This window comes from Pimephales promelas, chromosome 16, assembly GCF_988280905.1.
Source record: "Pimephales promelas chromosome 16, fPimPro1.hap1.1, whole genome shotgun sequence".
In the NCBI taxonomy this organism is placed as follows: Eukaryota; Metazoa; Chordata; class Actinopteri; order Cypriniformes; family Leuciscidae; genus Pimephales; species Pimephales promelas.
In genome coordinates, this window is record NC_142784.1 from 15,331,165 (window position 1) to 15,347,476 (window position 16,312).

Sequence of the window (16,312 nt, forward strand, 5' to 3'; positions counted from 1 at the left end):
TAGTAGCCTATGGGGTGCACCCAAACACTGTGGCGTTTTTTAGTTACAGCAAGGGTTTTTCGGTGGTGGAAATCCATTGCTGAAATTTCCTTCATGTAATGGAGAGCGTAGCTGATGGTTGCTTAGCAACGACAGACGCCTCCGGAGTGCAACCGCCCTAGCGCTTCTTTGGAAAAAGGAGAACGCGTGCGCCTAGCATTTTCTACGCGTTTTTAGGCGCGATATGTGAATGGCCCCTAACTCCGTAGCAGGTCGCACTAAATAGCCGTCTGCTCGCAGCTCAAGCCCCCATCCGCTGCTGCTGCACAGCACCAAAAGGCCTGGGATCAGAAACCCCACTCTCGCTCCACTGGCCGCCGCCCCCCGCCTTGCGTGCCTTGGCCAAAGATTGAAATCAAGGCCAGGGCCCCGAAATCGTCCTAGCTCTCCTAAGAAAACGATGGTGTTCAAATCCCACCGCGGCTGGATTTTCACCAAAACTTCTCGCTCGTTCAGGGCCTTTCTGGCGGGAGCATGACGCAGTGGGCGTGAAGCACCCCCATTGGACCGTCACAAAAGGGCCGCTCTTGATAGGCTGCTGCAGTTTTCTCTTCTAGAGAGAACTGAGGTTACGTTAGTAACCAAGTAACGTTTTCTTTAACTGTCTCTCAAAAGCAGATGTAAAATTGTTTTTTACTTTTGTGGTAGCTCAACAGCAGTTTTGCAGAAATTAACCAGCTGACACGAACAATGACTCTCATTATGTTCAATGTAGCACAACTGATTGGTTTGATTGACAGCTGTAGAGACAGTGGCTTGTGTATCTCTGTCTGACCAGACTGAAATTAAAGAATAGTTAAGTAGAAAAAATAAGATGCACTGCAATGAATTGGAATGGCTGTGTGCCTATTTGTCATCATTAATTTTTACATGCAGAAGGTCATGAATGATGAGTCTTTTGTTTGGAGAGCTTGACACTGGCTTTGCTAGAGCTGTGTGGACAGCGAAGATACACTCAATTAATGTTTTGGGCCTATTGTTTTCCTCATAACAGAAGGATTGTCTGATATTTGTGTTTTGTTTTAGCTGGATGAGGGGAATTATGAGGGAATAACAAGGAAAATAATTGTGAGGGTGCATGTGTGCATGAGAGATAAATCCTTCCATATTTCCTATACAGAGAAAAATATGATTGATCTTTTATAGTTTTGGAGATTTAAACTACTACAATTAGCCTATACAATTATATAACTAGTAATTATGGATATCATATAGGCTATAAGTTACACTGGTAGAATTTGATGAGAAATATTTGAGTTCATATTCCAGAATGCAAATTATGGCATCTGAGCACAGTTTGAGACATTACTGTGATTACAGGGGTAATTTATTCAGGAGAAACATCAGAAAATGCTTTCCATTTGATCTCTTTTCTCACTAGGAGGAATTGAAGATATACATCCGTAGGATTTTTTTCTTGTAAATTTGAAAAACTTTTTTTTGCACGTATTTTCTCCTAATTGGCTCAAACAAGTAGGCCTATTGAAAATGTCACATACACAGATACGCACACGCCATATGGTTCTTTTGCAAGTAAAATGAGTATTACGTATTACACACATGCGACACACACTTGAGAAAATGTTTGTTGGCTACTCGGTAAACACAGCAGCAGAGAGCCATTTATGCATGGCGGAAGTCTCTTCTCAGGCTTGCTAATCAAACAGTCCAGATGTGTTAAAATATTTGCGGTCCTTTCAGGACCATAATTAAATAACAATTACAACTGCCTAACAGTTTTTTCCACCCTGTCTGTGCGTTCGTGCGCGAGCCTAAGGGAAAAAGCTCGAGTCATGGAGCAGTGTGTGTTTTCACAGACAATAACACGCTAATGAAGAACACATCAAACTGGAGTGCGCGCGAGAGAGAACCAACTGCAAATTATCCGTGTGAATATTTGTTCTCTTCAAAGATGTTCCATCAGTCATGCGTGCTCGTCCGGCTCTTTGACGGAAAGGTGGACCCCAGCTTATACAATTATGTTCTAAACAAGTTGTGGGAACTGTGATTTTTATTTTTTATTTTTTAATGTTTAACGTTAAAATATCCGGTTATCTTTTCGTGGTAAGAAAATATAATGTACGTATTTTCCTAATGTTATTGTTTCACAATATATATATACCATTCTTTTAACGTTTATTTGTAATATTCCAAGAAGTTTAACATTAACAACCATCAAGTACAAATAACATCATAAGGATGTTCTGAAAATGTTTTTCTTTGGACATTTCTCACAACATCATAATCGCATAGCTATATAATATTACTAAGAACACACTATAGGCTAAATGTTATTTGAAGAACATTTTATCTTAACATTTACATAACCTTTACAATACATTAGTGAAAGTTGTGGGAACATTCCCTGTTATCCGGTGTACAAGCATTCAGAATGGAATGGTGTGTCATGCCTCTTACCATGATAAACAGAATAATGATGAATAGTCCTTAATGCCTGTTAATTACCACTAATCACCACTGTGACATCACCCCCCCCCCTCTCTCTCTCTCTCACACACACACACATCATTAATGCTGTTCCCTACACAAATAGTTCAAAGAAAAGACAGCGTATAATACCTCAATCATATTCACATCATCCACCACAAAAAAAAAACTTTTATTTGTATTCATTTTATTCTTCATTAACTTTCTATCAGTCGATTGACTGACAGTTATTATCAAGAGATTTGAGAAGTTAATTGGCAACTTCAAGTGAGGGCCTCAGCAGGAAGTGAAGCCCTTCCAATAGAAGTTTTTGCATCCCGCTTTACGTTCCCGAGCAGGAATGTGGTTCGAGCTCTCTGCCGAACGTTCTAGCTCCACACGCAGGCCGTCGTTTTCGTCCACCATTGAAATATCATTCTCATGCATCTCCATTTCAGGCATGGAGAGCAGGGAAAGGAGTTCCTCGACGTCTTTCTTGGTCCAGTCCTGGGAAAACAAATGGGATCAACATTTACGTTCATTCCCCCCTAACTTTCCCCCCTCAGTTTCCCTTTTAGTTTAGATAATAAACACTGTCTAGTAAAGCTAATGGTGTGCATTCATTTAGATTAGCGTATGAGAAAACCCAGAAAAGCCATTTTGTATTTATAGGGGAATGTGTAAATGAGAAAAACAGCGGGTCATTTAGAGATGCGTGTGTGTGTGTGAGTGAAGAAAAAGGAGAGAGGGAATGAAAGTAAAGATGTCTTCCTATAGAATTAGAAGAGGTTATAGTAATTTCCCATTTAAACATGTAGTAGAATGAACAAGAACATAAAACAAACTGAACATTTCAACAATCTGAAACGGATATATATATATATATATATATATGAAGAGTTCAGATGCAAAAGCCTCTAAGTGCCATTTGAAATTTTCTTCTAGAATGATCATTTTTATCAAGCTTGTATATTTAAGTTCAGTGATTTCACTTAAATGGCAATGATAATTACCTATTAATTGTTATTTAAGTGAAATTACTGAACGTAAATATACAAGTTTGATAAAAATCATCATTAAAGAAGAAAAATTCAAATGGCATTTAGAGGCTTTTGCATCTGAACTCTTCATATATATATACACACACACACACAAACAAACACATATAAATGATTTATTCTGCAGAACACAAGAGGAAAAAAAAGACCTAAATGTTGTTTTTTTTTTTTTTTTTTTTTTTTTTGTCCACAAAAAGCCAATGGGTTCCAATGACATTTGGATCTCAATTGACTTGCATTTTTTTTTTTACCAAAACAGCTGAAATGTTTCTCTTCTTTAGTATTCCGCAGATCAGTCAGTACAGGTTTGGAGTGTGTAAACAACAATTTTTTGGGGGGGATAAACTATTTGCATTAAAGTATAATGCATGTATGGCCATTTATGTGTATTTAGAAAAAAAGTACTAATGATATTGGAATATAATGCAACTTAAATATTTGAGTGTGGGATGGCAGCATTGAACATGCTAATGGAAAACTAGAACAACTCATTTGAACAGAAGGTAAAAAAAAAAGAATGTTTCGCTAATTTCCAATCGATTTCTCAGAACGCAGTAACATTTTTTAAATTATTTTCTTGGTTATTTTAACCAGATTTTATCATTTTGCAAGTATTATGGAACTGAACATTTGAAAGTTCTCTGCATCAAATGGAAAATTCTCAGAAAACAGAACAGTATAAATAATATTTTTTGTGCCATTTTGATAATGTTACTAAAGACCAGATAACAAATGAACAAGCTGGAAGATTTTGAGAGAAATTTTGCAGAAAGTTCTGATAACGTTCCCTGTAAGCTGGGCCACTCAATGTCAATGCGCATTCGAGACTCACCTGTGTAGCCTGTCCAAACGCTTTTGCTCTCTGCAGAAGTCTGCGATGGCGGAAGTCCAGGTCCTGTTCTAGATGGGAGTCCGCACTGTGACCACACAGCACTAGAGACAGACCCAACAGGGCCAAATAACACTGCAACTCACACAGTCTCATCTCAAACCTCTGTTTTCCACTCACTGAGTGTCTCTTCAGAGCTGTGGTTCTGGTTCTGGACCCTCAGAAATCCCAAGCGCTCTTTTTAAACTCTCCCTCCTCTCGTATATTGACTGACAGCTGCCCAGGTTGCTGGGTGATGGTGGATTGTGAAGTCATAAAGCATTAAGATTCTTCTGGTCCCACACTAATGGGAGACACTCTCATTAAGATAAGGCAAATGAACGAATTGCGACTTGACAATGGGAGCTACAATAAAAGCATTAGAGACTGAATGGATTTGGGTTTGTTCAGCTAATCTAAAACAAATACAACAGAGAAATGCCTGGGTTTGCGTCTCTCTCGCTCTGAAGCGCTCGCCACGGCAGAAGTGAAGTATGAAAGGTTTATTAGCTTAATTAATTCTGAGTGAAGAGTTTAATGTATCTTTTCTTGAAGTGTTAACACAAGAAGTAAGTGCGTTTGTGCTGTTGAGGACATATTCCGTTCCCTTTGAAAAGATGAATGAATTGAATGATTTGTGAATTCTGAATTTGAGATTCAAAGCATTGATGAAAGATAAAGTGACAGGTGTGATATATAAATCAAAGCCAAAATGTAATAAGTACAGAAGAAGACAGTAGAAGAACAGTTGCTTTTGCTTGTATGAAGCCATTTTGTGTTGTATGAATCCAATGTTGTTTTTTTCTTACAGATTGTCTTAAAAAAAGTGAATTTATTTGGACCATTTTATGTTCTACATTGTAACATTTAGAAATGGTGGCACTGGTGATTTTTAAGCTTATACTGTAAGGGATTTCCTTAAGAGATCACCACCTACTACATAACGACCTATTAAAACTAGTGCATTTTGATAACAAATGTTTATAGAGACTTCATATAGTGAAATGTAACACAAAAACATTTGCATTAGGCATTCAAAAAAGAGATTCTGCCCTGACATCTTGTGGTCAGCCTTAAGTAGTCATGACTTACTAAAAAGGCAAACAAATCTCAAAACCAGGTTACTAGATAGATAGATAGATGGATGGATGGATGGATGGATGGATGGATGGATGGATGAGGTTAAGTTCTTATGGAAGATTGAAAGATTGATCTTATTTCAAAAGATTATTTATTCAATTAGTGCAATGTTACTACACATCCAAACACAATAATCATTATTTTTGGACTGAATTAACGGGACAAAAAAGTGTCAATGGCCAATTAAAACTTGGAACTGAGATTGTGATCCTATACATTTTCTACAGAAATATTCAATATATACACATTGTTTTGGAAAAAAAAAAAAAAAAAACATTACAGCATTTTAAATTATACAGTTCTTGAGCTATTAAACACTGCAGTCAAAAAAGAGAGAGAGATAGAGAGAGATCATTAACTTCAAAACTAAATGTGTGCAATCATGTTTTAGTTGCAGTTATGAAACTGCAAAACACAGTGTTTGTGATTCATATGGACACACAAATCACACGTTCAGCCAATTCAGCTTCCTATCATTCAGTAAAGAAAGAGACAAGAAATATCCACCCGACTGAGTGCGACAGACCTGCAACAAAGCAGATTATACAATGAAGGCAGTATTCATATTTTATGTATATTAAGACTACACTCATAATTGTTCAATGGATTTGGCATTGATAAGATTTTACATGTAATAGGTCATTACAACTTTTGTTTAAATTGAATATGAGTCATCAGGAATTCACATACAGTAATGACTACACACATACTCTTTTTCTCTCAACGTTTCTCAAGTTTCTTTTCCTAATAGCACCATTGCCTCTGAGTCACTCAGAGTTAAATGTGAACAAGCTTAAATATATATATATATATATATATATATATATATTTTTTTTTTTGTTCAGCTCAGAACTTCAGCACAAAAAGCTATTTCAAATAAGCTTTCACAAACAATTCAGAGAAATTCAAAGAAACAGACTTTTCTTAAATAAAAATATCCAAAAGCAAAGAAGATATAACAATGTATTTGTGTGCTAAAGTGGTCAGAAAATCATAGTGAAATTATAAGCATGCCTTGCTTTCACTGATAATTGCACACAATGCTTCAGACACATCCAAAATACTTTTTAGTATTTAGGCAATTCCTTGAAGGATGTATATTATAAAATAAATGTGGATCTTGGGAGAATGACAATTATTTACTATGCGTTATTTTTTTTTGTTAAATTAGTAACACATTAAGATAATATGTGTTTATAGAGTGTTAGTCAGGAAGACATTAATATGTAATAGTTAACTATTAAAATGTAGGTATTTAAACTTTAATTGCTAAATTATTTCTCAATAGCAATGCTAAAGTGTAGATTACCTATTTTTTTTCTATTCATTTTAAATACTGAATTAAATATACAGTTTATGCTCAATATGAGCAACCTGAGCTCAAACTATCATTCATGCTTGAATCTTGCCAGGAGGGAAAAAAAAAAGTATTTTCTAATGGTTTGCTTCTGCTATTCCCACAAACAAAAGTCATTCATAATTAACTACAATTGAAAAATAGTTACACTAGAAGTACCATAACTGAAGTCACCCAAAATCCTGATTTGCCGTCTCAGTTATAAGTAAATTTGAGAGAAAAACACATTTATAAGTGCTGGACAGGACAAAGAGGACAGAACGCTGAAGAATCCTTAGCTGGTACCCACTGGGCTGGTACCTTGGATTTCAGAACTTCCATTGTTTTGTTTGTAAAAAAGCTAGAATCAACTAAAGGTTGGAATACACTACACAACTTTTAAAATCTGAACCCATTTTAAAACATTAAGCATGATGATACACATGATGACTTTAGGGTTACAGAGAAAACTGCCCTTTTTTCTCTAAACGGCTGAGGATCATGCACTACCACACTTCCAAGTCATTCGAACACAACAAACTCGCACAGAAACGCATGCCTTGTTGCTAGAAGACGCATGACAGTTGTCAAACAAATGTTGTAGCAAGAAAAACTTTGGATGCAGCCTTGGGTGGGTAGACGCGGTCAATATGGACTAAGCGGTAGTTAGAGGATATTCTTGTTTTATTTGTGCTGATGAGTCGCTAATTTGTTACGCATGTTCTGTTAATTCACTTAGTTATTTTATTTGCACTACAACACTGGTAGATAGAGGAAAGCTTCGGTTTCAGTAGCGCTGCGTCATATGCTATGATATGTGTTCTGATATCGGCTCGTTTTTCTTTTTATACCCTCCGACTAATGGAATCATATTCTAAAGCTATAGTCTTTGCCTATCATACACTACGTGAATTTGTCAACTCCAATCTGCAGACTGGCGCAGACTTTCGGCAACTATTGTCGACTGAAAAATCTGAGCAAAAGTTGTGCAGTGTATTCCAGCCTTAAAAGTTCTGGTTGGTTGAAATATGTTTAAAAATGACCAGTTGCTCAACTGGCCATTCCACTTGTTGACTGGTTCACAAGGAACAGCAAACATAATGACAACTCACTCACAACCATTTGTTTCCAGCTGAAACACTTGAGGGCTGACTTCACAGATCCTACCTACGTTACACAAGTCATGGGAAACTGACAAGTGGAAGTTTATAGTTCAAGTCTCATACCAAGGTCACCTCTGACCTTAAAGCTACTGCTTCATACAGACCCGACATCGGCTGATGATTTCTCTCTCTCTTGCTGTCTGTTGGACAGGCACACTGAAGAACAAGAAATAAGGTAAAGGTTCATTGATGTTGTTTACTTAATATATATAATAGTATTTTTAAAACTATGCTTTAAATTTCAGAATCGCCCATTTCATCTAAAGTGGATTCAAGAAAAAAATGGTTAACCTTCTGAATTCGCGTACCTGAACATTCTGCTTGGGTCAAGTGATGCAAGCCAGTAGCTGTAGGCATCTGGATAGAGGTTACAGGTGCCACGACCATGACACTCTATGAATGGAATCTTCCGGAATTCTTCCAGGCAGGATCCAGGTGAGACCAGGGGTTGTCCGGAACCTTCTGGGCCTGCCCCCGTTTGCTAGGATGCATGGATAGATTATAAACATGAACTAAATCTTTGATATTAATCTCATGATGTCCTTAGTAAAAATTGTCATCCTCTTACCATTGCAAACGAGAAACCTTGCCATAGTGGAAGCCATCCTGTTGGACATTTTGGGATATCAATGGTCTGGCTGTGAATTGCTATTACATTAGCTGGTGCCTCACACACAGAACACCTTTGAGGAGGAGGGAGAGCGAGACAGTTGAACTCCTCTGTTTTTATTAATATTATTATCATCATCATATTATTTATCCACAGATGTCTTAAAGTTTAACACAAACTGACTCAGACATTAAGAACAACAGGTATAATATTGCAAGTACTACTGAGGAAACACAGGCTGTGTGTTTACCTGCTGATATACTGTGCCAATGGATCTCCAAAAATCAACTCTTCGTTTGCAGACTTCAGCGTGTCTGTAGACAGCCAATAGGAGTAATCATTTCGAGAGGCGTAGCGACAAGTGTCGTTATGATTACAGACCAGGAAAGGCATGGTGGAAAACCTTGGCAAACAGCTTCCCAGAGTTCCTACAAACACACAAACAATTAGATTGTGAAATTTCTGTGCTCAGATTTGTTGTGTTTAAATGTGTCCATTTGCATTATGTGTATTCATTTGAGAGTTGTCGTGTGAATGTTCTGTCTGTGTTTCATGCCTAAGTCTTGTCCGTGCCCGAAGTTATTGCCGTTAATGAAGAGAAGTGAATATCCAATGTACAGCCGTTTTGACCCACAAGGACAGTCTGGTACATCTGTTGTCTGGCTATGCCTGGTAAAAATAAATCCGTCTCTTTTCCCATTTCCTAGTTTTCGCCCAGGTGGACCCTGTGCGCCCTTGGCACCCACTTCGCCTGGCAAACCACAAGGACCTTGGAAGGCAAACAAGGTTTTTTTTGTTTTTTTTTTTTACATGACTTTTGACATTTTTACTGTGAATTGAGAATGCATTAAACTGATCGAAAGTAACTGTAAAGATGTTTATAATGTAACAAAAAAAAAAATATTGCAAATAAATGTTGCTCTTTTGAACCTTCTATTCAACAAAGAATCCTGATCATAAAATGATATATGACAATATTACCCTAGTGAAAAATAAATATATCCCAAAATACATTTATTTTATGCTAAGTATACTATAAATACAATTCGCTATAGTTCAAATAGAAAAGTCCAAACTTCTAGGCGTACCATTTTTAAGACTTACCTTGTTCTCCTGGTGGGCCAGTGTCGCCCTTCGGACCAGGGCTCCCCTTTGGTCCAACACCTCCGTCTGCACCTGTATATCCCTTCTGACCTTGCACTCCTGAAAGGTGGGGAATTATGCAAATACAAGATGTATTCATTAAACATCAAATTAGATCATTGTGTTTGTGGCATTGTACCTTTTAATCCTCGTAATCCTTTAGGTCCATTTTCTCCTGGTTCTCCTTTCTCCCCAACTTTTCCAGGCAAACCAGGGTCACCAGAGCTAGAGATGACCTCAGCCACAGCATCATAACCTTTTGGCCCTAAATAATCATTACACAAAAAGAGGGGAAACATTTTCAGATTTGCTTGTAAAGTTATATATACTCCTCAACACATCAGCCATATCAGTAAAATGACAACTAAACTACAAATACAGGTGACACTTCATTATATTGTTCAACTGCAGTGTTAGAGTTATATGCTGGATGTAATCAGATAGAGTCAGATACAGAAATTAAAGGGATAGTTCACCCAAAAATGAAAATTATCCCATGATTTACTCACCCTGAAACCATCCTAGGTGTATATGATATTCTTCTATCAGATGAATACAATCGGAGTTATATTAAAACATGTCCTGGCTCTTAATGACAGTGAATGGGTGTCTGTCTTTGGATGTCCATTAAAGTACATCTATTCATTAAAGTGCTCGACATGGCTCTAAGGGGTTCATAAAGGCCATTTGAAGTGAACCGATGTGTTTGTGTAAGAATATTTGAAACTTAACGACTAAAATAACTAGCTTCCGGGAGACGTCCGCTTGCATCAATTTATGCACAAAAGAGCAACATTTGAACTTGACGCACAACGTAATTGACGCCTCGGTTTAAACAAACAGGGCTGGCCAACTGCGTTCGTCATTACTTGTGTGTCAACTTCAAGGGTTCCTCTTTTGCCGTAAATCGATGCGTAAGGCCGCTAACACCGATTGTATTCGTCTGAAAGAAGAATGTCATATACACCTTTAAATCACCTTCCTTTCCCATTCTGACATTAGTTTGGAGTTCAGGAGATTGACCAGGACCACACCCATAAATGCATCGAAGCAACTCTCATGTGTTTGGTTGATTACATAATTGCATTAATGAGAAATTGATCAGGTGTTCCTAATAATCCTTTAGTTGAGTATGTATGTATGTATATATATATATATATATATATATATATATATATATATATATATATATATATATACACAACAAACTGACTGCAATGGCTTCTTTTGTAATATGTTAATATCCCACTATATAAAAAAAAATCACCTTTAATTCCAGGAGATCCTTTACAACCTTTTAATCCAGGAAGCCCAATTGGACCACAATTTCCTTTTTGGCCTATAATGCAAGTAAAATAAAATGAATATTTATCTACCAGTCAATCTATTTCACAAATTCAAGATTTATTTACATTTTCTTAAATTCCAATTTAATTAAGATTTCTTACCAACTGGTCCAACACAACCCAATGGCCCAATATTTCCTTTCAGTCCCTTGAAACCAGGATATCCATCCCTTCCCTGAAAATATTACAGTTTATCACAGGTCTGGATCTAACAAACAAACTCCAAAATTTATTCAAAAACTTCAAAAATTCTATGAGAATCAGATTTACATCAGTGAAGGCCCTTGGAAAGCGCAGCTTTGTATGATGCTTTGACATAATTGCCACTGAAACAGGAAGCTAAGGCGGGACATAATGAATGGCTCATACCCCTTTTCAAATAGGCAATTTCGCAATCCATTTTAGGGGAAGTGAGAGACTATATGTTTCGAATCCTTATATCTCCTAAATGCAAATTTTTGTATTTTGTATCTCATTGTTTTGGAACACACCAGCTTATTCATAACGGTAAGGCTAACATATTCATACTAAAAGCTTTAGGGGGCCTTTAATTATTAAATAAATCTAAAACAAAAAGTCAAACTATTAAAATTATTATTATTGGTAATTGAAATAAATATGTAATAAAATATAAATATTAGATGAACTTGAAATTGCCTTGGCAACTAACTGAAACAAATGAAAATATAAAAATAAAACCCAATTCAAATTATTAACAATATTAAAACACTATAATAGTATGTAAATAAATAATACTAAAATAACACAGATTTTAAAATATTCACATTTTCATTTTTAAATAATAACTATAAATGTGAAAATGCTAACAATAATTATTAGGGAATATTTCTTCCTGGTTCTGCAGACTTAAATCTAAAGATTTAAATATAAACAAACATCATAAAGGCCAACAGTATATCAATAAATAAATTCATGGAGATCTAGTTGAGCACTTACTGGTTCACCAAGAACACCTCGATCACCAGCACAACCGGGTCGCCCTACAAGTCCCCTGGGCCCGTCGCTGCCTTTATCACCCTTTAGGCCTGGACCGGGGTCACCAGGAGGACCATATGGTCCTCTGAGACCTGTATTTAAAATACACAGAAACAACAGAAGATATGTGATCAGTAATTAATAGCAGGTTGAGAACAGACAGTATCAGGTTGCTAAACACTAAGGGCCCTATTTTAACGATCTGAAATGCAAGTACCAAGCACAAAGCGCAAGTAACTTTGTGGGTGGGTCTTAGGCGTTGTTGCTATTTTACCGGCGGGATAAATGACTCTTGCGCCCGGCACAAGTTTGAAAGGAGTTGGTCTGAAGTAGCCTCATTATTCAAGAAGTCAAGTCAAGAATCACTTTATTCGCCAAATGCATCAGCAGATACACAGGAATTTGATGACGGCGGGTTTACCAGGCGCGCGCAAGGAGCTGTTCACAGCCGATGAGGGCCTGTGGGCCAGTTGTGGCCCAGTGCGTCCGTGCCCAATAAAACTGGCAATGGGACGAGTCCAGGGAGGCAAACAGATCTATCTGTGCGGCCCCGAAGTGGTCCCATATCAGCTGGACTGTCTGGGGATGGAGTCGCCATTCCCCCCGAGGCCATAATCTGTCGTGAGAGCTCGTCAGCGGCATGGTTGAGCAGGCCAAGGATGTAAATGGCATGAAGCGACCTCAGATGCTTCTGACTCCATAGGAGGAGGTGGCGAGCGAGTTGTGACATGCGACTGGAGCGTAGACCACCTTGACGGTTGATGTACGCAACAGTCGCAGTGTTGTCCGTGTAGACCAGTGCGTGCTTGCCGAGCAGCGTAGTCTTGAGTTCAGGTGCCAGCTACTGCATGCCTGTTGTACGTGGCTCTGTATCAAACCTAAAGATTGGTGTCTACACATAAAAAGTCACTATCACAAAACCAGGGTTTTTAAAAGGTGCCTTTTAGTGTGTTATTGTGGTATCTAGGGTCTTTAGGTGGTTGCTATGTCATTGCTTTAGACCTACAAAATAAACCACCTCCAAGACTCTATGTTTCTATCTATTATCCACCAGGTAAAATTCTGGGTAAGTCTCCACCAGGTAAGTCTGACCACTAGCAAAATATGCTTGGTAATTTGAGGTATCTTTCATGTCAGTACCAAGTATAATGGGCTAGAGGATTTAAAAGAAATGTTAACCCTTGGTTCTGTTAATATTAAGAAAGCACATTACTAATTATAAAAGATGCCTAATCACCTGGAGGGCCAGGTAATCCATTAGGTCCTCGCTCCCCTTTTGGACCACTGATACAGACACCAGGTGGCCCTGGGTACCCTTGTTGCCCCATATCTCCTGGTTTGCCTGGAGGACCAATAACTCCAGCTGGACCACAGGGACCTGGTGGCCCACATGGCCCTGGGGGTCCAGAACAGCCTTTAATACCTGAAATTAAACATACACATAAAGTGTTAGCATGGATAAGTGATTAATATTTTTCACTTTAGAAGGGTAGGATTTCTAATCGTGGACTTACCTTTCTCACCCTTGATGCCAGGTGGGCCAGGATCCCCTTGCTTAGTGCCTAAAACAACAAAATAAAGAATGATTAATAAGAATATTCCTTTATGTGAATGTGTGTGTTTGTGACATCTTACACCCTCTATCTCCTTTATCTCCAGCAGATCCTGGAATACCATCTCTGCCCTGAGCTCCTCGATATCCTGAAGACCCAGGGTCTCCAGCTGAACCAGGAACACCTTAATAAACAGAGATATATGACTGAAAAAAACAAAAACAAACCAGTAGTGTGATTTCATCATGTTTTACAGAATATGTATTATTGGTGTTATATGTAAGTTACAATATACGTAACAGAAGGGGATAATTTAATGCTAGAATAGGATTGTACCTGGTGGACCACAGGGCCCTTCACATCCAGGTGGACCTGGAAGCCCATCTAAACCATCATCACCAGGAGCTCCTGGAGGTCCTAACAATGTGACATTGGATAAAAGGATAATACTTCATGTGTCTTTGAGAAAGTGATGGGATGTGTATTGAGTATTGAATTAAAAGGACTAAATTTTACTGTATAAATGAATACCTGGATCTCCTGGTAATCCAGTTTCGCCTCTTTCCCCAGGAACCCCTGAGAAACCTGGGAGACCAATTTTTCCATATATACCCTTGTCACCCTTTTCCCCTCTTGCCCCTGGAAACCCTGGCTCACCCTTACAGAATAAGAAAAAGAAAGCAAGGGAGTGGGTACTGGGTTAGGGTCCTGCCTTATAGGGCAAATGCCACTTTTTTTTCAACAATGAGAATTGAACAATGTAAATTGATACCTTCTCACCAGGTAGTCCTGGAAGCCCTGGCCCAGGGGGGCTGGGTTCACCTTTGACCCCCTTTGGTCCATTTGACCCTCGGACACCAGGAGTTCCAGTCCCCCCGCGAACACCAGGTAAACCTTTTAATCCTTTCACTCCTGTGGGACAAACACACACATTTGCATATGTGAAACGGCTTATGGAAAATACATTTAAAACATCATGGTGTTGAAACAAGGGTTAGATTGACAAACGTTTAAGTACTTGCCTGGAAACCCCATAACTCCTGGATCCCCAAAGTTTCCATCAAGACCCCGATTTCCTGGAAGCCCATTATGGCCAGGGTCACCAGGATGACCTGACAAAAAAGAAGGTTTGTACATATGGACTATGTTCTAATGTGGACAGCAAGGTTTTGGATTTAAGCATCTATACCTGGTGGACCAGGTAATCCTGGAACCCCATTCTTCCCACATTGTCCATAGTTGCCTGGGAATCCTAATTCCCCTTTAGAGCCAGGTAGACCAAGAAGACCTAAAATACATGGAGGATGTTTAATATAATGTCTGAGAAGTGTTGCAATTCCATCAACAGAGTTGGGCTTCCAGAAAACGAATCGAGGAACAGACAAATTGAATGTATAGACATAAATGCTTGCATATTTAACAGAAGTGGAAACCAGATGTTGAAAGGGTCACCTGGTAGGCCAGGGTCACCAGGATCCCCTGGACACATAATATTTGATGCCAGTCCCTTTGGACCACAGGTCCCTGTGTCTCCTGGTTCTCCGGGTTCTCCTGTGTCACCAGGCACTCCATTTCTACCAATTAAACCTAATGACAGATCATAACCATCACTATAATATGTCTAATTTTACCAATATAAAAGAAAAAAAGCACCTTGAACAAAAAACCTTTGCTAGATTTGTATGTGTGTATGTTTCAACCTTTAGGTCCCGGGAGCCCTGGTGGTCCAGGATTTCCATCTACTCCAGGTAGGCCAAACATTCCAGGACTACCCTGATCTCCCTGTGTACCTGAGACAAAGAAAAAGCTTAAATTGGTTGATGTGTTTTGGAAAATACAATCTGGTCATTAATTGTTTGACCAGTCTCCATGTTCCAAAAACTTGGAAGTTGAGTACCTGGAAAGCCTGGAGAACCATCCCGACCATGGAAACCTTTTGGTCCCCGGATACCAACAAAACCAGTCTGTCCAATTTCCCCAGGTATCCCAAACACACCTTGCATACCAGGTAAACCCATTCCAGGTAATCCAGTTTCACCTTTTGGCCCCTTCAGCCCTTGCAGCCCTAAAGACAAAATATGTCACAGTGGACACCATAGTAGGGACTTGTACAAACTGGTATTTTGATAGTGACCTTTGCCATCAATTAATTAACTTCAATATCTAGTTATAAATGTTAATATCTACAAATATTGGATTTTCTTACCAGTGGGTCCATCTAGTCCTCTGAAACCTGACGGCCCTTCGTCACCCTTAGCTCCTGGCATACAACATCCTGGAACACCAGCTTCTCCTGGCAAACCATCCAGACCTAGTGCACCTGTGTGAACAGTGCAGGTGAGAGATGGACTGGTATACTGTACTGTAGATGGACAGATATTTTGTGTGCATGTATAGCTGTGTATATTGCATATTCCTTAGGGAAGAATTGTGTGTGTGTAATTAAATGTTTTGGCATGGAATCCACCAACCACGGTCTCCTGGTGGTCCATCCCTTCCTCTTTGACCTCGACATCCTGATAATCCAGGAGGGCCAGAGACTCCTGGTACCCCAATAAACCCTTCATCTCCTGGCAGGCCTTTCCGACCCTTGGGCCCTGGGGAGCCGAATGTTATTTCACCCTGTGGATGGA

General features: G+C 38.7%; 2 protein-coding genes across 2 annotated transcripts in view; both read right to left on the reverse strand.

Annotated features, from left to right (window-relative positions):
* Positions 1-2,640: 2,640 nt before the first annotated feature.
* sst1.2 (somatostatin 1, tandem duplicate 2) lies at positions 2,641-4,725 on the reverse strand. The gene is made up of 2 exons (XM_039670499.2): positions 4,357-4,725; positions 2,641-2,973 (listed from the first exon to the last, which is right to left on the reverse strand). The coding sequence occupies exons 1-2, from the start codon at positions 4,507-4,509 to the stop codon at positions 2,764-2,766; spliced, it is 363 nt and encodes a 120-aa protein (XP_039526433.1). The 5' UTR covers positions 4,510-4,725; the 3' UTR covers positions 2,641-2,763.
* A 3,377-nt stretch (positions 4,726-8,102) lies between these two features.
* Positions 8,103-16,312, reverse strand: part of col4a3 (collagen, type IV, alpha 3) — a 45,772-nt gene continuing 37,562 nt past the window's right edge. The window contains exons 30-52 of the mRNA XM_039670928.2: positions 16,151-16,301; positions 15,886-15,999; positions 15,577-15,744; positions 15,380-15,469; positions 15,132-15,266; positions 14,869-14,967; positions 14,702-14,791; positions 14,452-14,591; positions 14,211-14,337; positions 14,016-14,096; positions 13,762-13,863; positions 13,641-13,688; positions 13,364-13,549; positions 12,088-12,218; positions 11,233-11,305; positions 11,052-11,123; positions 9,924-10,049; positions 9,746-9,844; positions 9,198-9,410; positions 8,892-9,069; positions 8,600-8,714; positions 8,340-8,512; positions 8,103-8,187 (exon numbers count right to left, since the gene is read on the reverse strand). Coding sequence (XP_039526862.2) covers positions 8,118-8,187; positions 8,340-8,512; positions 8,600-8,714; positions 8,892-9,069; positions 9,198-9,410; positions 9,746-9,844; positions 9,924-10,049; positions 11,052-11,123; positions 11,233-11,305; positions 12,088-12,218; positions 13,364-13,549; positions 13,641-13,688; positions 13,762-13,863; positions 14,016-14,096; positions 14,211-14,337; positions 14,452-14,591; positions 14,702-14,791; positions 14,869-14,967; positions 15,132-15,266; positions 15,380-15,469; positions 15,577-15,744; positions 15,886-15,999; positions 16,151-16,301 — 2,781 coding nt within the window. The 3' untranslated portion in view covers positions 8,103-8,117. The remainder of the gene's footprint in view (positions 8,188-8,339; positions 8,513-8,599; positions 8,715-8,891; positions 9,070-9,197; positions 9,411-9,745; positions 9,845-9,923; positions 10,050-11,051; positions 11,124-11,232; positions 11,306-12,087; positions 12,219-13,363; positions 13,550-13,640; positions 13,689-13,761; positions 13,864-14,015; positions 14,097-14,210; positions 14,338-14,451; positions 14,592-14,701; positions 14,792-14,868; positions 14,968-15,131; positions 15,267-15,379; positions 15,470-15,576; positions 15,745-15,885; positions 16,000-16,150; positions 16,302-16,312) is intronic.